Source organism: Panthera onca, chromosome C1 (genome assembly GCF_046562875.1).
Source record: "Panthera onca isolate mPanOnc1 chromosome C1, mPanOnc1 haplotype 2, whole genome shotgun sequence".
Lineage (NCBI taxonomy): Eukaryota > Metazoa > Chordata > Mammalia > Carnivora > Felidae > Panthera > Panthera onca.
In genome coordinates, this window is record NC_138346.1 from 157,565,922 (window position 1) to 157,589,681 (window position 23,760).

A 23,760-nucleotide genomic window follows, 5' to 3' on the forward strand; every position below is an offset into this window, starting at 1 on the left:
CATTAGATTGTAGTAAATATTTTTCTTTTTATCACCCCTAAAAGTCACAACTTGATGTGCTGACAATAAAATGTCATGTCAGCAAAGAGCACCGGGAAATAATTGTTGCTTTATCTGTTTTTCCGATTTATGGTATTAAAATGAATTGTGATATTTTGACAAGATATCAGAATTGGAGATGCATAAAAATAATTTCCTGTGATCTTACTTGCAGTAGGTGTCATTTATCATCCCGTAGACGTGAATGCCATAGCAGGCATCCATGGCCAGAATGAAGGTAAACCACCCCGTGCTGAGATAAGAGCCAGACTGGACTCTGTGGGGGGAACAAAAACAAACAATAATAATGAACAAAACAAAACAAACAAAACACATACACAGAACAACAATAAAGTGTGGTGAGAAACGAGCAACCTTTTATCAAAAACATAGCACTTGTTATCAGGAAGAAGCATTAAGAAACTTGACAATCTGTCAAAGATACACACTTATTTTGAATTATCTCTGAATAATTTATAGGCATGCTCTCACTCTTACTACCTTAAGCCTAGGAGCTATGCTGTATGGAAGAGAAGCCATATGGCAAATATCTGAAGTCAAATAATCCTGCTCCCTTTGGGTAAAAAAATAATTTATTTGATTTTCCGTAAGACACAAATTAGTGCTGTATATCAGAGGACAGGTTTTCTAAAGCTGCTTGGAGCCCTGATGGAAACTGAATGATAATGGTGTTATCTTGCTTACCTGGACATATCACTTTCTTTAAGACTTGTTGGGTTTCTCAGTGTAAATTAGATGCAGTGTGTAGGTGAATTACTTGGTCTAGGAAAGCATCTGCAAAGTTTTCCTTTACTGATTTCCAGACATCATGAGACAAGACTTTTCCTTTGTAAGACCCATGTTACCAATCTTTTCAACATATTTTTATCGAACACCTACTATGTGCATTCACTGTTGTAGATGCTGGCGATACAGCAATTATCAAAACAACCAATGCTTCTGTCTTCATAGATTTTGAGGTGGCTGTGTTTATAAAGGTTGGCCAGAGAAGGCCTCTTTGATAATAGGAGCAAAATCTGGGGGTGGGGGACAGGGGATGGTTGTTGGCGGTGGGGTGGGAATAGGAAGAAGCTATGGTGGAACATATTGGAAAAGACAGTCTCATGCATACAGTCTTCCAGCTCTCATCTTGGCTGCATTAAGAATGAGCCTTGAGCCTGGAACACTTCCTTAATAAGAGATAAGGAGCCCTCACAGCCTGTTCCAGGCTATTGCCTTGTGTGGGAATTCATCTTTTCTTGTTTCAGACTCAATATGTACTCCTTTGTTCTGCTTAAGTATGCATGTTACATGACACCTGACCAAACCCACTATTATATCTGTCCCCTGGCAAGAGTGGACAGGGTTCTTTGTTCTGCATCACAAGACAGGTTGCATGTAGGCCAAGGGCTCTGAATTAGCTGCCAGGAAGGACCCATTGGCCGTGGGGACCAAGGCTCACTATTGGAGCTGATCTTTTTCTGTCTCTTCTCAATGTGAGTAAAGTAATGCTCCATCCAGTGTTTGACCGTATTGTATTTTTCTTGCCGATTCAAATAAGGTACAGTGGGAAGAAGTGCTTGGATTTCTACCTTTGGTGATAGGAGACAGATGCCACTTGCTCAACAGACCATAGGAGAGGAAAGTGTTCCAGGAAGAGGAAATGTAAAGGGCAAAACCACAAATGTGGAAGTGCGCTCGGTATGTTTAAGGAAAAGATGGGAATCACAGTCACTGAAGGAGGAGAGTGGCTGATGTAGTTAAGATGTAGTGCTGACTGGAAGAGTCTGCCAAACTTCAGCAGCTCAAGGGAGCATTGGATGAAAAGCTGGATCTCCATGCTTGGCTTTAGTCAAGGGGACCCAATCCATCTAAATGAATGACTGCCTATCTCCTTAATGTCTTTCCATAGGGGCATTGGGTCTTGCCAGGTTATCTGGCAACTGTGCAGCACCATTTCTAAAAAAGACTAAATGTTGTACCTTACATTTAGACTTCCTGGCATACGGGAGCATAGCCAGCTCTTCTAGAACCTGACACGTAGCCACTGATAACCACTCTCTAGGTAGAGCCCACCAGCCAGTAGATGCTGCCCACTGATGTCCTATATTGTGGATACAGTTCTCTAGTACCAAACCATCGGTGTGCTATAATTAGAACCCCGAATCCTTTGATTCTTTTTTTTTAAACAGGCATCGTTTAGTACCAAATTACTTACAACACGTAAGAAGTTCAGGAGCAATATAAGCTCATAGTGGGGGTTGGTAACTGTTTTCTCACTTTCATTTTAATTGACTTGGATGATTTGTAAGGAGAGAAAAACCCAGTCCATATATATATCCATCCCCTCTGCTCATTTGCCACTGAGTCTGAAATCCACTATGTAAGTTGTCTTTCTTTGTATTTCCTGGTGTGCGTCCTAAATGGGAAATATTCCAGAAACAGGACCACATTGAGTTACATGCACTTTCCTCTGTGATAAGAAGAGCAGCAGCCGCATGGGTTAGGAATGGGTGCCAAATGGGTGGGAAGATGTACCAGAGGGAGGCGAAATACACTCAAGAGCAACTTTGCTTATTATACAACTTAACTTGTGGTCCATCCTGTGTTCTGGGGTCTGAGGGGGAGCAGCAATGATGAGAACTGCTTAAAGCACCATCTGCTTAAAAGTCCTTATTTGAAAACTGGGAGAGATCAGAATAGGCAAGAGTCTTGATTAAAAGCTCCCAAATCGAATCTAGAAATTTTGTCTGCGTGCTGAATTTTTTCTGGTTATATTCCTACTTGAATTGTATACACCATTTACTCTTCTTGCCTTCTCATTCTATTTTTTCAAGCTTTCTACCCTCTCTTTCTTCATTACTAGGCTGACCATGCACTAGCAGAGATCAACTAAACATTACAGCATTTATTTGTACATGAGGAGGAGAAGAGGTCTCACTCATTCACCCATTTATTGGTATTTTTAACAGACATTTATTGGGATCCTATGCTAGAAGTTAGTGATGAATACTTTCTTAAAGAATATATGGTCTAGTAGCACACCTGTTAAAACAATCACAATACAGTTTAACAAAACACAATCCCATGTGTTCCAGAGTCAGTAGAGAATAGGTATGGAATTGAGAATGTGGATATCTGGTTTCACATTCCAGGTTTGCCACTATCAAGCCTTGGAAAACATGTTTATCTTAATTTCCTTGTCTCTAAAATGAGATGGTTGGACTAAGTCACATCTAAGGTTTTTTCCAATTTTAAAATCAATTGCTTCTGTGATCATCACCCTTAATAGCTTTACCCATTCTACAGTAACATGCTCCACACATGTTGAATGTATAATTAATGTACACCTTAATCAGTGAGATCACATTTAATGTCCACTTCTGCGGTGGGTCTGCCACTAAATGCCTAAGGCATATATAAAAATGGTGCAAAGTTTTTACCTTGCAATGGTAGTGGCTATAGCCACTAAACTTTTGGAGGAAGGAGCTCCGTATTTCCTTCTTTCACACTACTGCTCATGGAATGTGCTGGAATGGATGTCCAAGACCAAGGACACAACTAGATCGTAGTATTGAGACTAAAGCTTAGTTTGAGAGAAAAAGTAAACCTAAATTAGGGCAAATTTTCTTTTTATGTGTTTTTCTTGGGAGTCAGTTTGGCCTTGGAATTGCTAACTGTTAAGGCCAAGATAATATTATAACTCCAGAATAAAGGAAGGAAGATCATTTGTGTGACATATGGACCTCTGTTCTGCAAAACAACTCTCCTGGCTCATTCTGGTTCAACTTAGTTGAGAGCTGAGCAACAAACCTTCAGAACAGAACCCAAGGATAAATAGGATGCAATTGTCGAAGTGGGTCCTCTACGTATCTACCTTCTCTCTACCACAGGAAAAGAAGGTCAAGAATTTCAGAGTTTGGCACCTGGTTAAATATCTTTCCATGTTACCAACTACTAAGGAAAATTTACCATGTCTCTGATACTTAATTACCTTTAAGCCTAACCTGATTTATTTTATTTCTGGATAGACAGATCATAATTGCCTGAAAATCTTCAAGCAAGCTGTGTTGCATTTGATTCAGGCTGAGGGGGCTCATACTGCTTAAGTGTCCTGTCCTAAAAACAGCACTTTAATTAGACAGTTGCATTTTCTCTCTCTGGTTCCTCTGATAAATTTGGGATGTGAAATCATGTGAGGTTTCCTACCCATGTCGGTGACTGCAAAGTGGTTTCTTCTCAAAATGCTTGGAGTTAATGTCATCTAAAGATACTCGCAGTGGCATAATGGCAACTGCTAGATTAATCCAAGAATTCTGAATAATTGCCCTGGTGATCTGGGTCTCTAATGGAACTCACTGGGCCTGGATGGCACTGGCCCTGGGAATTTTTGTAGCTACACCATTCCAAACTCTCCTGCTGTGTGGATGTACTAGAAATAAGGATATATAAATTTTACTCAAGTAGACCTTTTGAGGTTCAATAAAAACAACAAAAAGACTTTAGCTGACATATGTGAAATTGTTTATGCTTTTCAGATAGAAGAGAACTAGTAATAACTATAAGATGTTTTAAAAAATTCCTAAAGGGTCTCCTCTGGGGCCAAATATTGTCTTGTAATTTGTCACTTGTGCACGCAGCCCTAACTATGTACCAGCTGGCCATCAGCTCTAGCACTTTTTATACCTTCTACATTTGGGGATCGATAAAAACAATTATTGTCATCTACAAATAAACAATCAAAATTCCCATAGGGATGATAAGAGAATTTAAGCCCCTAATTCAATACAGTAAGAAAGCTTAAATTAATGTGGCAGAATAATGAGCCGTGCAGAGAAAAGTAAAGGCAGGAGTGTTAAGAGGAAGCTATCAATCATTTGTTTCCACTGGCCACACTTTACATCCCATTGCTCCTTGGTAATCAAGATACTTACTACTTGGAAACTACTTAAATTTACTTGCTCATCTCTTGGAAAAATGATGCTGTCAACACCTTGATATAGCACATGCTTGAAGGCATATCATTTAAAATATGATCTTTCATCTAGTTTATTACCAATAAAATATAAGCTACCTTGCCCCTTGATGTTTACTTACTGTTTCTTGATGTCTAAAGGTCATCACATGCCCACAGGGATTCGTTGTCTGTCAAGCTATCCTTATTTTTACCAATCTCACTATCTTTGGCTGTCAGCATGCTTCATTCACCTGTACTTTTGCTTCCGAGCATGTTCTCTCATCTTCTCATTTCTGGAAACATATTGTGAAGCATTTTTCCCCTATTACCTGGCAAGCTGGAACTTTCTAATGAGTGAGATTTCCCTTTTGGCTAATTTCAGGGGAGGAACTGAAGAAACTAAAATGAATACCCTTCAAAAGAAAACTGGATTAAACTGAATCTACTATGTATTCATAGGATGCTCTGCTAATTATTGAACACCATTAGCTCAGTGACTTGGGTTCTGAACTCAAGAAGCTTATCTTTGATGGATGAAATAATAGCACTTTCTCTATGTCAGGGTTTCTCAATCTCAGCACTGTTGATATTTTAGATGAGATAATTCTTTGTTGGGGGTGTGTGTGCTGCTCTCTGCGGTAACTTCTTTTTGATATCTCACCAGATTCCCCTCTGTTCCAAGATCACCTGTGCCCTAAAAGGGTAATAGATTTCTCAATTCCCCAGTGCCTACACTTGGCTTAGAGTAGTTTGCCTCAAAGATGTCCCTGATCCTAAAAATTCAGGTTATCCCTATCTACAGTTCCCATTCTGCCCACTCTGTTGACTGTCCCACTGGTTTTCCTCATTCAGCCAAACATCTTATTCTTTCTCTTTACTAATCTATCTGAAGCCATTCACATTTGGCTAACACTAAATCATTATCTCACCTTCTAATACAGCCCTAGGAATCAGCGAATTCACTTGGCCTAGGCCCGAAAGGCAAGTCCTGACCTGCAGTGGGGAATGTGCAATGGGAAAAGGAAAAATGTGTCAGGTAGGAGCAAGGATGAGGAGTCTAAGTTGCTTCAGTCGCTAGTTGCTTCCTCTTCATGGAAGGGTTCCTTTGGGGGTCTTTAGCTCAAACTTTGCAGCCTAAATTTTATTGTTTCTTACTCATTCCTTCTATGAACTGATGAAAACAAAGCCTGGGGCACTCCAAGCTAACATTTTAAAAGCATAATTATCATTTATCAAAGCCCAAAGGGGATCAAGACCCTCTAATAATGGAGGTTTATTGGAGAGCACAATATTGGCAGCAGCTTCTGAAATCTGCTATACTCATGAGTAAAAAGGGAATTTAAAAAAAGAATTAATCAATATTTCATGTCTTGTTTTAACACTATTGGATCTCAGTTCTCTCATCAATATATGATACTGGCAGGATAAATAAAAATAGCAAAGTAAGTTTCCATATACTCTCCTAGGGAGGAGGAATACCTGACAGAATACAGATTATTCAATTAAAAACCTTCTTTCCCCCATTTTTTCAAAGGCCCACGGATAATGAAAGAACGCATTTAAACAAAGAGACTGGGCAAGAAAAACAGCTGATGATTATCAGTAGCACCTTGGGATTCAATCTAATATTGTGAACCAGTCTAATGGAAGCAGAGCTCAAAGTGTGGAAACAATTTCAGCTGTCCCCAAGTCATATATTTTTGTATATTATTCGATAGTCAGGAGCTATGGAAATACTCTGGAGTTTTCCCATTATATTAACACTGTATATTTGTACTATCTATCAATGGTACATGCCCAGCAAATCTTTAGGCAGCAACAAGTTTCTGCAAATGGAGCAGCAGAATTCTTGATGTTGGCTTGAATCACTTGTAAATGGACATACACTTCTCAAATGGGTGAAAATATCATATTGTGGACAGTGATTCTTAAGAGAATGCATCAAATGAAAGAAATCTAGGCCTGAAAAGTAATGAAAAATGGACCATGAGTAAATGGAGAAATCCCAATCAGCAAATATGATGCCTGGGCTAATCAGTAGGCACTTGGACTGTGAATATAACAAATACTTTTCCTGCCATAGAATCAACAGGACTCTCTGGCTCGTGATGAATGCAGTGAAATTGTACAAAAGGAGCATAATAAGAAACGACTGTGTTCTTTTCAAAATGTACATTTAAAAGTAAAATGGTACAGCTCCCAAAGGTATGATTTATGGCTGCTGTAGAAATAGAAGATACCACTCACAAAAATTACTTTGTTCATTCATCTCAGAAATTAAAAGGCTATTTTGCTCTTGCCCTTTGGCTTTTAAGCCCCTTCAATTGGAAATGTTGATTTCTGGAGTTTCATTCACTTTCTTAAATGAACAATGTAACCTCAGGAATGTCAGGGATGGACGGTTAGATCTCGTTGGCCCACTTCATTAAGGCCAGTCTGGCTCCTTAACCATATACTATTGACCGAATGGTATTCCCTCCAAATTCTTATGTTGAAGCTCCAATGCCCAATTTGATGGCATTTGGAGATGTGATTTTGGGAAGATAATTTGCTTTACACTAGGTCAAGAGGACGGGCCCTCATGATGGGATGAGTGCAAGTAGAGGAGGAGGAGGAGGAGGAGGAGGAGGAGGAGAAGGGGGGAGAGGAGACCACAGAGCTCTCTTTTTTCTGCATCATTTGAGAACACAGTGAGAAGGCTGTGAACCAGGAAGACAGCTTTCACCAGAAACTGTCCATGCTGGCACCAAGATCTAGGACTTCCAGGCTCCAGCACTGTGAGAAAGTAAATTTCTGTTGTGTTCAGTCTCGGGTATTTTGTTATGGCAGCCCAAACAAGCTAAGACAATGGGCATCTCTCCCACAAACCTAAACTCCCCACTGTATTTTCCAGGACTACTCGTGAACTCCCATCTCATCATATGTGTTCATTTTTTGAGCTTTAAACATATCTTGTACATGCCAGTTTTTGTCTTTTTACTCATTTTGCTGATATACACCTTCCTTCTTCCTGAAATGCTCTCTCCCACGTTCCCTTCAGTTTCTGATCTCATCAAGCTCATTCTGCTTACTCTCCTCCAGTCACATGTGGGTGTGAGGCACAGTACGACAGCCTGGGAAATACCAAGTTGCCCCTGATCTCAACTCAGGGTCAAGTGGGGGAGACAGGTTTAATGACCACATTCACCAATCGAGCTATCAAGGAGGTAATTTCCTTAAAGTGCTGTGGGACTACCGTGGGAAGAGCAACAGACACAGCTGAGGGGAATTGGCGATTCCTTTCCCAGCTAGAAGTAAGAGCTGGGCTGTGGATTAAGGTGAAATGAGAACACCAGGCAGAAAAAGGAGAAGGAAGAGACTCTCAAACAGAGGGAATGGCCTCTGTAGTTGCACTGAGGTATGAGAATAAAGGGAATACAGAGTAGTTCTCATATGTCCTCTAATCTGGAATGGACCTCAAAACATCATGTGTTTGTTTATTTTCATAATAGATTATTGGTTAGAGACAGGATACATACATAACACTGATTTATTTTTCTTCCTTACATTATGTTTTGAAATATTAGAGATATCTTGATGTTCTATATAGTCTTTTCAGATGATGGAAATTTATGGATCTGGAGGAAAGTATCTAGGGAAAAATTGGCAGAATTATGTTTTTTCCTTCCTCATTAATTCAGGATTGAGAACAAATGTAAACAATATATGACTAAGAATAAAAACAATTAAAATATGTGTGATGATAACAGATGTACCCAGTAGTGTCTGTCTGTGTTATAAACTAAGTTACAAGTCCTGAGCAAGCAGCCTTCCTCAATACCTACCTGGAGGCTCTCGATCTATGCCATTTTAAAGGGCAACACTTTTGATATAAACATTGAAGTTACTGGATTTTTCTGATGAATGAAAATTTAAAATGTGAACCTTTTAAAATACGTTTCAGCTCTAGAGACACCGAACTAAATGACCTCGAAAGCAACATCTCCACCAGCAAGTAAAGCTTCTACAGGAAGAGATGCTACTGTGTCCCCTTATAACCAATCTCTGTCTCCAAACTCTGTTGTTTGCCTTGGACCTCTGCTTTCCCTAATGGCCCATAATTTGGAAGACATGAGAAGTTATGGACAGCCTGTGTAGGTTCTACTTTCAAACTATTCAAGCTACCTTAGAGGCCCTTGTCTCAATAACCATAGATTTTTTTTTCATCTTTCCTGTATTACATTGTATTGTTCATTCCCTCCCAGAACATGGCTTGCTTGTGAGTGCAGTAACTTCCCTGCCTCACTGACTTTGGACTTGGCAAATGACTTGCTTTGACCAATGGAACAGAAGTAGTATTAATAGTTCCCAGTAGAACATTTAAAAAGCATCATGTGGCTCCCATTTCTTACAAGTCTTCCCTCCATCATAGGAACAACACATCCCAGGAGGGGGTGCTTTTTAGCCCAGATCCTGGGATGAGGTAACGCATGCAGCAGACATGGGCCCAAAACTGGAGCCAAGTTCAGCTAAGCTTAGCAGAGTTATAGCTGATCATAACCTGTGAGTAGGAAATAAGTGTTCTTATAAGCCATTGAGTTTCAGGGTTATTTGTTATGCAGCAAAGAGCTGACTAAACTTTTCTTTTTATTATTAATAATAATAACTGCTACCACTCATGGAGCATTTATCTGTATGAGACATTGTTCCAAGAGCTGTGTATAGGTCATGTCATTAAATCCTCACATCAACCCCAACCTATGGGGGGGTATTAATATCCCCATTAAACAAATGAAGCTTCAGGGAGTTATAAATGACTTACCCAAGGACAGTTGACACCAGAAAATTCAGGTTCTTAACTAAACTCTTTCTCATTCGTGGGTCTCAGAATCGCCCAAGGCGATCAGACACCACTGTCTGATAGGACAGTAATCAAAGAACTTCAAGTCTTCAGATTCTATTGTTAACCCTCTAGGAAATCTTGAACATGCCACTTCTTGGGCCACAATTTTTTTTTTTTTTTTGATGGCAGAACAAGAATAGCATAGGTAGGCTTAGGGTCTTTCATCACTAAAGTTCTGTAATAGCAGTCATGGTAACATAGCCCATGCTGGAGGGTACAGCTGTATATTTTAGTACAGAGTTACTACCACCACTTTATAGATTTGTATTTATAACTTCAGGATTCAAAACAGTTTTTAGAATTTCAGCCATGGTCATGTTCAAACAATAGCTGTATGCCACAGGTGCAGATATATGCATCAACTTTAATATTTTTATATTTTTTATTGTTTTTATTCCTTTTTGAGAGAGAGAGAGAGAGAGAGAGAGAGAGACAGAGCATGAGTAGGGGAGGGGCAGAGAGAGGGAGACACAGAAGTCAAAGCAGGCTCCAGGTTTTGCGCTGTCAGCACAGGGCCCTTTGTGGGGCTTGAACTCACGAACCGTGAGATCATGACCTGAGCCAAAGTCGGATGCTTAACTGACTGAGCCACCCTGGCGCCCCTGCATCAACTTTAAAAAAAACATGAAGGCACAACTCCTGAAATAATGATCAAGTTCCTAGATCTACTTCATTCCCCAGACATGGCTTTCAGCCCTTAGGTTCTATAACCTTTCAATAAATTCTTCTCTTTGGCTTGTGTCTGCTGGAGGAGGAGTCTGTTACTTGAAACCAGAGATATGATGTTGGATTGGTTGACTTATAAGACCCTTTCCAAAAAAATGAGTCTATTAAAAACTCTAGGTATAATTAGGGGCTTTACTTCTAACTAATCTTTAACTCTTATTAACAATCACTATTTGATCTGATCCTAGTTATACTTTGGCTTAAGAAATTGCTTCTTTCTAACTTACCCTTCAACTTATCTTGAAATCATGCCCTTCCTAAATTGATGTGGGCTTCAGTATTCTGAATGCTAATCACCTTCCTCTACCCAAGGCATAGGTCCCTGTTCCACTGCTAACCTGATAAAGGTAATTAATAGGAGGTTTTGACTTTTTCTTCTAGTTCTCTTATCATCCATTTTTTCTGCATATACTTTCTTTAAGACTGAAGCAGAAAAAAAAGTAAAGATTGTAATCAGGTAGGAGTACATCTAAGTAGATAAAAGCCCTTTCTTTCCTACTTTTCATTTTTTAAAACAGAAATGAAATGAGTCACTTTCCCTTAGCTTTTTGACTTAACTGGAACTTGAATGAAACCAACCAACCAATATTTCCTCAAGAAATAATCCTAGCACAGAATCAGACTCAAACTTGCTTCTGACAAAAATGCTTTCTGAGCCCTTGTTTCTCTTTCAAAATGAAAATTTGTGTTTAGAAATAACTCTTAAACTGAAAGTTTTAACAAGGATTGAAGACAGAGATTTGAGGTTATTTCACACCACTGAAGGAAAGTGGATATCCAACCTTCTTGCTAAAGCCTACAATGCCGCTGGGATTGTCAGTAAACCAGCCTCAGCCAGGGCCTAAGCAATCAGCTATACATAATTGTGAAATTTAAAAAAACACAAAGTAGCTCTCACATTCTTCTGGTTAAGAAAGACGAATTTTGCTACCTATCTGAAGCTATTACCACTTTTTTGACGGAGTTAAATGGCTCAATAAGTCCTGAAATAAATTATTTCATGTGGCATATTTATTTTTAATAGGAAAAGCTAAGCAGTATCCCCATTTCCCCCATCTATTAAAATTGTTTTTATCTGGCTCACTAAAGAAGGATAATTCAATTAGAAAAGGTCAGAAGCAACAACTAACATACAGATCTCCAGGCACTGATAAGTTTTGTTTCTAAGAGAAGGAGGCCTATTTGTCAGTTTTCCAACAGGCTGAAGTCACTGACTACCTTACACAGCACCTTTGGAAATGATAGGCCATCACCTGTGTATCCAAGCAGGCACTCATCTAGTTCTACTCTAGCATGAGCAAATCCCTCGAAAGGGAGTCTGTCTGCTGTGGCAGAACACCTAAAGTCAAATGATGTGGTGATGGAATCTTCCTTGAAACAGTCAAAGCTACTGGAGTCTCACCTATAAACCAGCTTTTGCCCACTAAGGTAGAAAGTTATCCCAATTTAATTTTGTTCAGGAATTTCAGTCCTAAAAGAAAATCCATTTTTCTCTCTATTCTTGAGACAGGATGTGGTTTGAGAGGAGAACATTCTTACTGTGAAACCTAATCCAGATTTTCCAGTTGAGCTAGACTCCCTGCTTAGTGAAGTGAATAATTTCTTTCACGGAGGTGGTGTTTTTCCCATAGTGTTGCCACACAGCTTGGCCAGCAATCTATGGGGGAAAGGACCTGTGTGTGTTGATTACAGTAAATTCACACATGGGAATAAGTCTTTCTGTGCATACTCTCTCCACACCAGAGCTTCCCCCATACCTGTATCTCCAGAAACTTACAGAACCAGGGTATCCCCTCTTCTTTTTCGCAGTAACTTACTCTACCCATATAAGGAAAAAAATCAGGAATATCAAAAAATGTAAGGAAGAGAGAAGATAACGGCAGTAATTCCTTTGTTCCAGTCAGAAGAGAAAACTTTCAGGTGTCTCCAGAATTCTCATAGCCCATATTTTCATTGATCCAGAGTAGACAAAATGCCATAAAGAGAGAACTACAACACAGAGCTAAGGCAATATATCCTAGAAAGGGCCAGGAAGAAAGAAATACAGAGTACAACTCAGAACTTGAGTTCTAATTTTATCGGATTGAAATGTGAGAGTGTTATCTCCCCGGATCTCCCTACATTGCAACAGTGGCACAATGTCAGAAAAAGAAATCTCCACACCCAAACTATAAAGAGAAGGGCAGAGGAAACAGTTGAAGATATCCTCCACCTGGCATATTTGTTTTCATCAACTGTTGATAACACTTTGAGCCCATGTTTCTGATCCCTGACATTTTAACTAAAGATGTTGCAAGGGAGTGACCAGGAGTGAGAGCTACAGAATTCTGGAAGCTGTTGGATAGTGACAGCAGATGGACAGAATCACCAGCCTACTCGTATTTTTGGAGCCTGTTTATTGGGTTTCATCCATTCCTCTTCCATTCCCCTTAATTCTGCTTAGTCCTGAGGGTCCAAAATCATGTCAAAAGGATGAAGAGAACTACCACATTTGCTTTTTGTAGAAGGGAAATACAAGGCATGAAATTCTGCCTTACCCCAAAATAAGAAAGTGATTTGAAGGTAGAGCTGCCTTCCTTCCTCATGAACTGGACAAAGACAACTGGTGAGTGATGCTGACGAACCGGGTTCTCACCAGCTCTCTCCCCATCATTGCTGCACCAACCCAATCCTGTGTTCCTGGAGCTGAACCCTTTTCTCCTTCCTGAAAAACCCTTTACTGTCACCGGAGACCAAAATCTCCCAAAAGTTCTGAGTACACAGTCTATTCCTTCTCTAAGGGGCATCCTTTCTTTTTATTTTATCCATCAGTGCCACAATACCCAGACCCCACCATCTATCCCCCACTGGAGCACTGGCCTCCATTTCCTAGTGATAGCCCTGATGCCACCCTCCTTGGAGGCCTTCTTTCCAGTCTTCTCCACCCTTTCCCAGGCTCCATTTCCCACTACTGCTCTGATAATGGATTCTGACTTTATTGTTCTGAGGATATGGTCTGAGTCTTCGTATTTATTTTAAAAAATAAATAAGAAAAAGAGCCTTCCTAGGTGATTATAGTGTGATGTGTGCAGCCAGGGCTGAAAATCACTGCTATAAATGGTAGTTAGGTTTGAGGATTCTATTAGAAGTTGAGTTCCACTTTATTATAAATTAAATTAGCTTTTGAAGATTGGCTTGGAAATCTAACCACTATTTTTAAATTTGTTTCTTTAGCAAAATGTGTCCCAATTTATAAATAGCTGACTTGCAAACCAACTGCAAACTTGCCCGTGAAGGGATACGGGTTAGCAAAAATGTCCCATCTTAGATAACTATGTCTGGCACACAGTAGGCACTCAATATGTCCAATTTAATGGAATACATTTTGGAATGAAGGATGTTCCTAAGTAGAAAATTGCCAATATTTTTTTCCCAGGGAATTTTAAACAGTTTGCCAATGTGTTCTCATTGATGATGTAACAGAGAGGCTTACTGATATGCCTATGGATACACCACACGTCCGGGATGTGGCCTAAATCACCACTCAAAATTTGGTAAGTCTCACACACATCCCTTGCAGCCATTTACCTCCAGAATCAGGTCCCCCCACCCAGCTTTACTGAGATATTAATGACATATAACATGTGTAAGATTAGTGTACATCATGATGATTAGATACACATACATATTGTGAAAAGTGATTCTCACAATAAGGTTAGTTAACATCTCCGCGTCTTACATTATTACAATTTGTGTGTGTGTGTGTGTGTGTGTGTGTCTGTGTGTGTGTGTGGTGATAACATTTAAGGTTATCTCTTAAAAGTTTAAGGTTAAGTTTAAGGTTAGTCTCTTAAAAGTTTTCAAGTATATAATACAGTATTATTAATTGTAGTCACCACAGTATGCATTCGATTCCTAGATCTTACTTACCTTTTAGCTGGGACAGAATCAGGTTTTAAACCCCTTTTTCTAGTCAGTTGACCCATAGCTTAGCCAGAATTCTGATTTCATCTATCAGGACTGAACTGTGCTCTGTACATTTTATAAATAACAAATCATAGCAAAGGGCTGTCTACATGTAGTGTGCTAAAGAAAAGAGAATAAATGAACCCACAGTAGATATATCAACATCAAGAGGCATCGTCACTATTAAATCCCTGAAATCATAAGATAAAATATCAGTTTAACTAAATTAATTTCAGTCTCTTGAATTTTCACTGCAAAACAAACTCAGAAAATTAAGAGTGTCATTTATATCTTCCTGGTTTGGTAAAGCACATACTTAATGGAATCTCATGGCAATTAATGTCTTAGGTCATAATACAGGCACAGGCAAGACTCAGGCACCTCTCCTACTGGTATGGTCTCCAGTTTCACAGTCAACAAAACCCAGAAAGTGACATTTGCATACTAGCCTCCCATAGGAGAGCGTCCTTAGTCTTCTGTCAGCACAAAGCTCTTTCAATTATGTTCAGACTGAGAAGTGCCATTTCATTTATCAGAAGGCCATTTTCCAGTTTTTAAATGGCTTTGGACCTGCCACTTCTCTGAGTAACCCTGACTAAAGAGCATTTGCCATTCACCTTGGACTGGGCTTGTAGCAATCCCCCATGACTAGCATTCTGTTAATATGGCTAATGTCTTCAGGATGGTGCCATGACTTACTGAGGCTTCCTAAAACCCAAGCTTGCAACTGATGATTCGTACATTGTAAGAGAAGAAAAACTAAGTGCTCACAACTGTGGTGCTGCTGTGAATGCTGTTTCCTTCTGCTTGCTCATGGTTCAGGAACTAATGATGATATTAATGCAGCCAAGAGGTATATCAGATAGTAGATGGCTCCAGCTCCTGAATTATTTTAATTTTTTTGGATGGTGGCACCATTGTTCTCCAAGCTATGTGCATCACCCTTGACTTTGCCCTCTCCCTCATCTTTCATGTCCCATTAGGTACTGAGTCATGTCAGTTCTTCCTTCATGTTATCTTTCCTGTTTCTTACTTTGCATCCCACTGCTACTTTAAAACCCTGGGTAACAAAGTGGCTTGGATGTAGGCCTCAGATAACTATATCCACCCATTGTGGTATATCTATGAAATCCATATTCACCTTTAACAGAAGGCAATGAGGTGGTGACTGTGCTTGTAGCAGCAGTGGAAAGGAGCCCAATCCCAAGGAGCCACCATCAATACCCAAGATGTCCCTTCACAATCTTGGCATTTTCTTTAAAATCATGGAAGGACTTAAAAAAATATATGTATATATATATATATATATATATATATATATATGTATATATAATATATATATGTATGTGTGTGTGTGTGTGTGTGTATATATATATATATATTTGGATAACGCTCAAGTATTTCCATGGAAAAAGATGTTTTCCTATCTCCCTATCCAATAATTTTCTCTAGTCACAGGTGACTTTATTGTGGAAACAGCCTCTATGTATTTCCCAGTGAGGTGTTGGAACTGAGAAAGTGCAAGCTGGGTTAGACACAAAATCAATATTCTTTGATTCAGTCTCTGCTCTTCACCATGGCACTTCCCCCATCATCTCTTTCAAGCAGGCAATGCAACAGGAAAATCAGATTTTTCTCTAATCAGGGGTAAGGAGTGATTTTCAGCTTTGTGATTGATAATCAAGGAGCTTCAAAGAACTCAGTGTTGGTTAAAATATTGCAGCCGTTCAAATCCTGGGTTCATATTGCTTCACGCCGCCAAAATCTTCTTTTGATTTTTCTTTTTCCCTTTGTGCACCACTACAGAAGTAGTAGTATTTTATAAGCATGTTAAGCATTGGCCTAGCACTGTTCAGCGGAAGGATCTTTGAATAGATGAATGGATGAGTTAGTTTCTCCCAACAATTCACCTTTAGACAATGTGCTTCTTTGAAGGGAACAGTGGTGCATGGAGGGGAGGGAACCACTTTTCTACTGATAGGCATTATTTTCCTCTAACATACGTGTTTCCTTTTTTTGGCATTCATCACATTATAGAGTCACTCAGGGATGTATAATCTTAGCAGTTTCTTTTTGTCTTGAAAGAAAATACAAGCTGGATTTGGTTAAAGAATTGTATTTTGTGCAATTTGTGCTTTGGACAAAGGTATATTCTTTTTATGTTTATTCTACCCAGCATGTGAAAATACAATTAGAAAAAAAAGCTGGCAACTTATTAGCTTATTTGTAAAAAATCATTTTGAGTAGTAAGTTCCTGAAATATTTGGGACCATTATTGCACCTTGAAAGTACTGAAATTTAAAGTTTCAGGGCTAAGAAATGCACTAACTAATGAAGGATTAAAAAAAACCCATATATTTAGCACCTAAGGAGGGAGTTATTATATATAAACCTGGAGAAAAGATTCATTTAATTTATGTTCCACATTTTAGGAGCACATCGTTGCATAATACCGGGGAAAGACAACACATAGGCCTTTATTTAACAAACAATATGCAATTATTCAACAAACACTAAACACATCAAGTTGCCTGCTACTAGTTTGGCCCTGCACAAAGTATTTTGCCTTTTACTGTTGAGTAATCTTTGTATTAGAAGGGAAAACATGTAAGCATTTTTGTGTGTTTTTATGCCTGAGCTTTTAGAAGATCTGTGAAGTAGTCTGTCTATAATCATGTGGCATCTCTCTGAATAAAAGGTTCTGTGGTTTGGGAAGGAATTTGTCTCCAAAGGGACCTTAACACCCCATTTCTCCCCTTAATATTGGACCATAAAATGTCCAATATCATCCCAACACTGCTTCAAAGTGTTAAAAACGAAATCAATAGTCTTCAACCCTCTTCTTGGGATTCTAGATCCATAATTCACCCAGCTCTGTTTCCTCTCTCCCTCCAGGCCTTCATTCCTGTCACCTCACTTTGTGCCCAGCGTCAGTGACAATATGCTCATGGAGAAGTGTGGTGATTCTCCTGTCTGGGATTCTATCATTTCCTTCTTCCCTGACCTGACTTTGGTGACCCCCTGTTCTGTGGCGAACTGGAGTGACAAGAGCAAGGAGTTATTGCTTCTAAGCAGAGTAGGCTGTCTGCACCATTAACCCTCTGGAGCAAAGAGCAATCATGTTTACTCGGAGCGAGGAAAAATGGAGACACTTGAAGCCTCATCAGTAAAGAAAATAGAGCTAACAGGGGGATTCATTTATAAGCTCACTGACAACCAGTTAGCACTGTGTTTGGGTTTGTCTTTCTTTTGGCTATTTTATAAAAAAAATTTCAAATTAAGAAAATAAAATCCTATGATAATTCCCATGTTGCATAAATTGTTCCAGAGCCCAGAAAAATATGGAACATTTCCCAATTCATATTACCAATCCAGCATCACAGTGATACTGAAACCTGGAAAGAGCCAAAAGGGGGTAGGAATGAAAAATGACAGTACAATTACACTTATAATTACAGACTCAAAAATCCTCAATTAAAACCCAACCAACTGATCTTAGCACTAAATTAAATAGTCATACTCCTATGGCCAAGCAGGTTCTATTCCAGGAGTGCGAGGATAATTTAATACAAGGAAAGCTATTAATATGGCATTCCTCAAGTGTGTTAGACTGAACGAACCCTAAGTCAATGGGATACTAGTAAGTATTATACGAAGGAAGGGGGAACATGCAATGTTTGGAAATATAATGGTGGGTTTAACAAAGTTAACTGGATTGTTTTCTTTGTATTGAGATATAATTGACACACAGCACTGTATAAATTTAAGGTGTACAGCATTAATGACTTGACTGGATATGTTGTGAAATGCTTAGTTAACATTCATCATATCATATCGATACACAGCACACAAATGTTTCTTTTCCTTGTATGAGAACTCTCAGGATCTATTCTCTTAGCAGCTTTCAAATTTACCATACAGCAGTATGGGGTGTGCGTGTGTGTGTGTGTGTGTGTGCATGTGTGCGAGTGTGTGTGTAATTTTTTAACTGAATTTCTTAACTGCCAAATTCAGACTTCTCAGCATCTTTCACATGATAATGAGCTAATGAATCTGTAAGAAAAGAATATGCTATGCAACATTTCCCCAAGTTATTTGAACAGATGACAATTTCCTCCCTCCCTCAATTTTTTTCATGGACCAGCCTGTGGAAAAAGTGTTCTCTGGGAAAACATTTTTGGTGGATCCTACATTAAGTTAACTCACTGTGTCAATCATTCAAGAAAACAAACACTACGTCATTTCTTCAACAGATGCCAGAAAGAATTTGACAAAATTCAATATTCAATCCAAATAAAATTTTAATCTAGGACTAAAGAGATATCTCCTAACATAATAAAGAACACCTCTCTTAAACGAAGGGTCAGCATCACAAGTAATGGTAAAAGGCTAGAAAATATGTGGCATTAAAATGAAGAACAAGTGGGGGCACCTGGGTAGCTCAGTCAGTTAAGCATCTGACTCTTGGTTTTGTCTTGGGTTGTGAGTTCGAGCCCCACATCAAGCTCTGTGCTGACAGAATGCAGCCTGCTTGGGATTCTGTCTCCCTCTTTCTCTCTGCCCCTCCCCCACTCGCTGTCAGTCTCTCCCTCAAAAATAAATAAACATTAAGAAAAATAAAAATGAAAAATCAGTGCTCCTTTAAAAGAATGAATAACAAGAAAAACATGTATGCTATTACCTTGTTTTTCTTTAACATTGGTCTGAAGATTTTAGTGAATGGAATAAAACATGAAATGTTAATGATAAGAAGAAACAGAGATATTACAACTACAGGAAAGATTGTATAAAAATTGTAGAATGAAGCTAAAAACAATTAGAATACAAGAATGTGATAAACTGGTCCAATACAAAATACATATATTTAAAAATGAAAAGTTTTCTCTCATAACCAGAACCAATAGGTAGAAAATATAATGTACTGAAATAATCCTAAAATTCATATTAACAGTAAGAATATTTTAAAAATACTACATAATAATCTTAATAAAAATTTGTGGGACTTTCAGGACTGGACTACCAGTTTCACTGACTGGGAAATATGTCCAGTCTCCCAAATGAATACATTCAAATGCAATTCTGACAAAAATTCCAGAGGTACAAAGACAATTGCAAAGGTAAAATCAACAAAGTTGGGGAAGCAACATTGGTAACACATATGAAATGCAAAGAGTTGATGTTTTAATATAAAAATTGTTCTTTAAACATCGCTGGGAAAAGGCAAACATGGAAGAAAATGGCACAGGTACATGTCTCACACATTTTCAGCGTAATGACTTGGTCTTCTTTCTGACAAATGCTCCTTCTTAGTGAGCTCTCCTCTGCCCTCTGTGTCAGTGTCAGATGCCCCCACCCTCTCCTCTGGCCTTCTCACCCAGCTTCATTCTGCTCCACCTGATACTATCTGATATAGCAGAGGTTTGTTTATTTCCTGTCTTCCTCTTCCCACTCGATTATAAATTCCATGAATATCATTTATTTGGTTAATCTCTGTTTTCCCAGGGACTAAATAATATTCATCACATAGTAGTGGCTCAATTAATATGTGTTGATTAAATGAAAAAATACCATTTAGTTTCCTCTGTTTATTTAAGTATTTCCTAAATTCATTGGACTTTTGACTCACTTAGTCTATGTGTACCTGACCTTTTAATTCATATCAGCATGTTCATGACTTTGGTTCATGTACTTAGGGCTACCTCAATGACTTAGGATGGACTTGCTGTTTTGTAATGAAATTATATTTCATATGAAGCAAGGCACTAAAGCTTTGGGTAAAAACCACATTTTAATCGGAATCTATCACAGACCCATGAAAATTCCCATTTGTGTTGACTGATTGGCTCATTTCAATGTATCAGAAGATTCTTATAAAGGAAGTAGTTTAAAAGGAATTGTCACCTAGCAGCAGGCTGGCTGCCAAGGATAATTAGGCAAGTGGTATGCTTGGTTGGGGCCGTCACGGGACCATATAAGGTACAGGGCTGCTGAGTCAGAATCAGAGCTGTAGGTCATGGCTGTGCGGCTTGTCTCCTCCACAAGGGCACAAGTCTAGGAGGGAAGCTCAGGGCACATGGGGCCTGAAACCAGTTTTTAGTCCACTTGCCATGGTTCTGGTTGCAACAGCCCAGAGAAAGGAATGCCTTCCAGGAATCTCTCACCTAGAAGGGGCATCTTTTTCTATTAGAACAAAGTTTAAGAGTATGATAGCATTGGGCCTGAACATAATGGAAACTTTCCTTAGTAATTTAACCACTAGTTCAGAAGGCAGAGAAAAAGGAAATTATTAGCAATTCCACAGCTAGAGCATTTGTTGTCAATGAAGGGAAAAAGAAAGCTCCTGGGAAGAGCCACTATTAATTAGCAGTAAGGAGAGCAAAATGCCTTATTTTAATAAATCTCAATAAATGTAACAAAAAATAATTTTTTTAAATAAAGAGACTTAAGTGAGAATAATCTTGGAAACATGACCTTAACAAAGACTGAATAAGTTTATACTCAAAGTTAAGTTTAGTAAGATTGATGATAAGAAAGGTTCAAGTACAGAAGTACCATCTGTCCTTTTATTCATTAATTCTTACATTTAGTGAAATTCTTCCAAGTGCTAATAGGTAATGGAAAATGCAAGGAAGATGGAGTTTAGGTGAAGGGACAGTACGATGGGTTAGGTGAAGGTCCAAACAGATTCTTGGTAGTGTAGAAAATGAATTGTCTGGCTTCTACTTGGAATGTTGGAGAAGGTGTTCTATAAGAGGGATATTTATGGGTATATAAAGTGTGAACAGGAGTTTGCTTAGTACATAAAGAAAGAGCATTCCTGGCAGAGGGATCAGTATATGATCAAAGACAGAACTTAAACCGTGGTACATTCAGGGGCTGATGAAGAGTTTAATATCACCACACCATAGAGTATCTATGATTGGATAACAGAAAATAAGGCTAAGGAGGTAGATTTTGAAATGCTGGACTGTGAAAGAGTCTTTGCTACATGTGTGTGTGTATTTGGATTGTACCTTTTAAGCTATAGAGAGGTAGCAGATGCTTATTAGAAAATAATATGATTAAATTTTATGATAATAAGCCTATGTGGATTATGAATTGCATTTGGGAAATACTGGTGATAGAATGACAAGATAGGAAGCCCGGTCAAGCCATAATGAAGATGGAGACTAAGGTGCAACAAAGGATTCGAGAGAATAGAGGCCACAGCTAAGGAACATTCAAGAAGAATAGCAAGATGGATGCAAATAGATGATGCAGCAAAGAATCAAACTAAAGTTATTTCTAATTTGAAAACTAGGTGGGATGATGACACCATAATAGAAATGGAGAATCCAGAGATCACTTTATTTTAGGGTGTAAGATAACAGAGTCTGGTTTGCATGTTTTAAATTTGAGATGCCTGTGGGACTTCAGTTTGTGAAGTTCCAAGATGAATTTAGAATAGAAGTTTGGGTAAGTCAGGTCTAGATAGAGAGATCTTGAAATAATAAGATTATCAGTTGTAAGGGAGGAACTGACATCAAGGAGATAAGAGGAACAAGAATGGGTGTTTAAGAAACTCCAACAATTGATGTGTCAACAGAGGGCACAAGGTCAAATATGGAGATGGAGAAGACACTGTTAGAGATGTAATTTGATGCATGATTCTTTTAGACATTTCTAGAGATGACATTTATGTTACCATTTCTCATAGAGAATATTTAAATTATGCATACTGTTCTTTCCATTAATTTTTTTAATTAAAAAAAACTATTCTAGTAGGCAGATTAGGTGCTTACTTATGAATTTCTAAGAGTGGGTGTAGTATCCAGCATTTCCTGAACACATTTGATTACAGAACCCTTAACATCTGATGTTTTATAGAACATACTCTGCAAATATTACACCGCATACTTTTAATCTTGTGTTATGTACAGAAGCTAAATTGACAGATTCATTATAATAAAGCACTTCTTACCTATTAAAAATGAAAAACCAAATTCATCTGTTCTCATAATTCATATATTCAGCCATTCTTTAAAGACCTGTGACTTTGCAAGGCCCAGCCAATTTTTTATGTAGTTCAGAGTGAAAATTGCAAAGATTTATGCATTAGAACCAAACATGTATGTTTATAGACTAACACCAAGTGTTCTTCTATATGCTCAACTTTTCATTTCTCATTTAACTTTTGCCCAAATTTACCTACATTATTATTATGAAATATTTCATACATATGAAGGACTAGAGGTAATGTACTCATAGGTCCATAGAATAATAAACTAACAAGCTTAAGAAATAGAGTATTATCAATTCAGATCCTAGTATTCCAATCCCATTTCCCTACCTGGGGTAATCGTTATTTTAGTTTTAGAATTTATCACTCCATTTCTTTTTTCAGTATAGTTTTACTACATGTGTATGCGTCCATGAACAAGACATTATTTGGTTTTATGGGTTTTTTGACTTTGTAGGAATGGCCTTATTTTGTATATATTCCTCTGTGACTTGTCTTTTTCACTTAATATTTTGTGAGGCTCATCTCCGTTAATGAATGTGGCTGCAGTTCATTCATTTTTTTTTTTACTACCATAGTAAAATCCATTTATGAGTACATAACAATTTACTTATCCATTCTTTGTCAATGGATATTTGAGGTGTTTCCAATTTTCTTTTTCCTCTTGCAAGTATTACAATATGAATATTCACACACCTGTACTAGTGTTTCTCTAGGGAAATATCTATGAGTGGAATTGCTAGGTAGAAAAGTAAGCAAATGTTCAACTACAAGATAATTCCAAATTGTTTTCCAAGGGGCTGGGACCGATTTATACTCCTATCAATAGCATAGAGGAGCTCCTGCTGTTCCTTATCCTCAGTAATACTATATATTTTCAGACCTTAACATTTTTTGCCAATCTGGTGGGTGTAAAATGGCATTTAATTTTGGTGTAAATTTGCATTCCCTGATTACTGATGAGGCTGAGAATATTTTCACATGTTTATCAGCTATTCATGTTTCTTCTTTTGTGAAATGCCTGTTCTAATTATTGCTTAATTTTTTTCCAATGAGATGTTTTTCTTTTTCTTAATGATTTTTCAGGAATCTTTTATGCTACTCGCAAATGTATGTGTTAAAAGTATCTCCTCTCACTTTTAACATAAAAGTATGTTAAAAGTAACATAAAAAGTATGTTATTTTTACTTTTTTTCCTTAAATCTTTTTAAC

At 38.2% G+C, this 23,760-nt stretch overlaps 1 protein-coding gene across 4 annotated transcripts in view; it reads right to left on the reverse strand.

The window, feature by feature from the left end:
- Positions 1-23,760, reverse strand: part of ST6GALNAC3 (ST6 N-acetylgalactosaminide alpha-2,6-sialyltransferase 3) — a 533,022-nt gene that overhangs the window by 4,394 nt on the left and 504,868 nt on the right. For all 4 annotated transcript variants that reach the window (XM_078451774.2, XM_081796419.1, XM_078451775.2 and 1 more), the window contains exon 4: positions 209-316. In XM_078451774.2, coding sequence (XP_078307900.1) covers positions 209-316 — 108 coding nt within the window. The remainder of the gene's footprint in view (positions 1-208; positions 317-23,760) is intronic.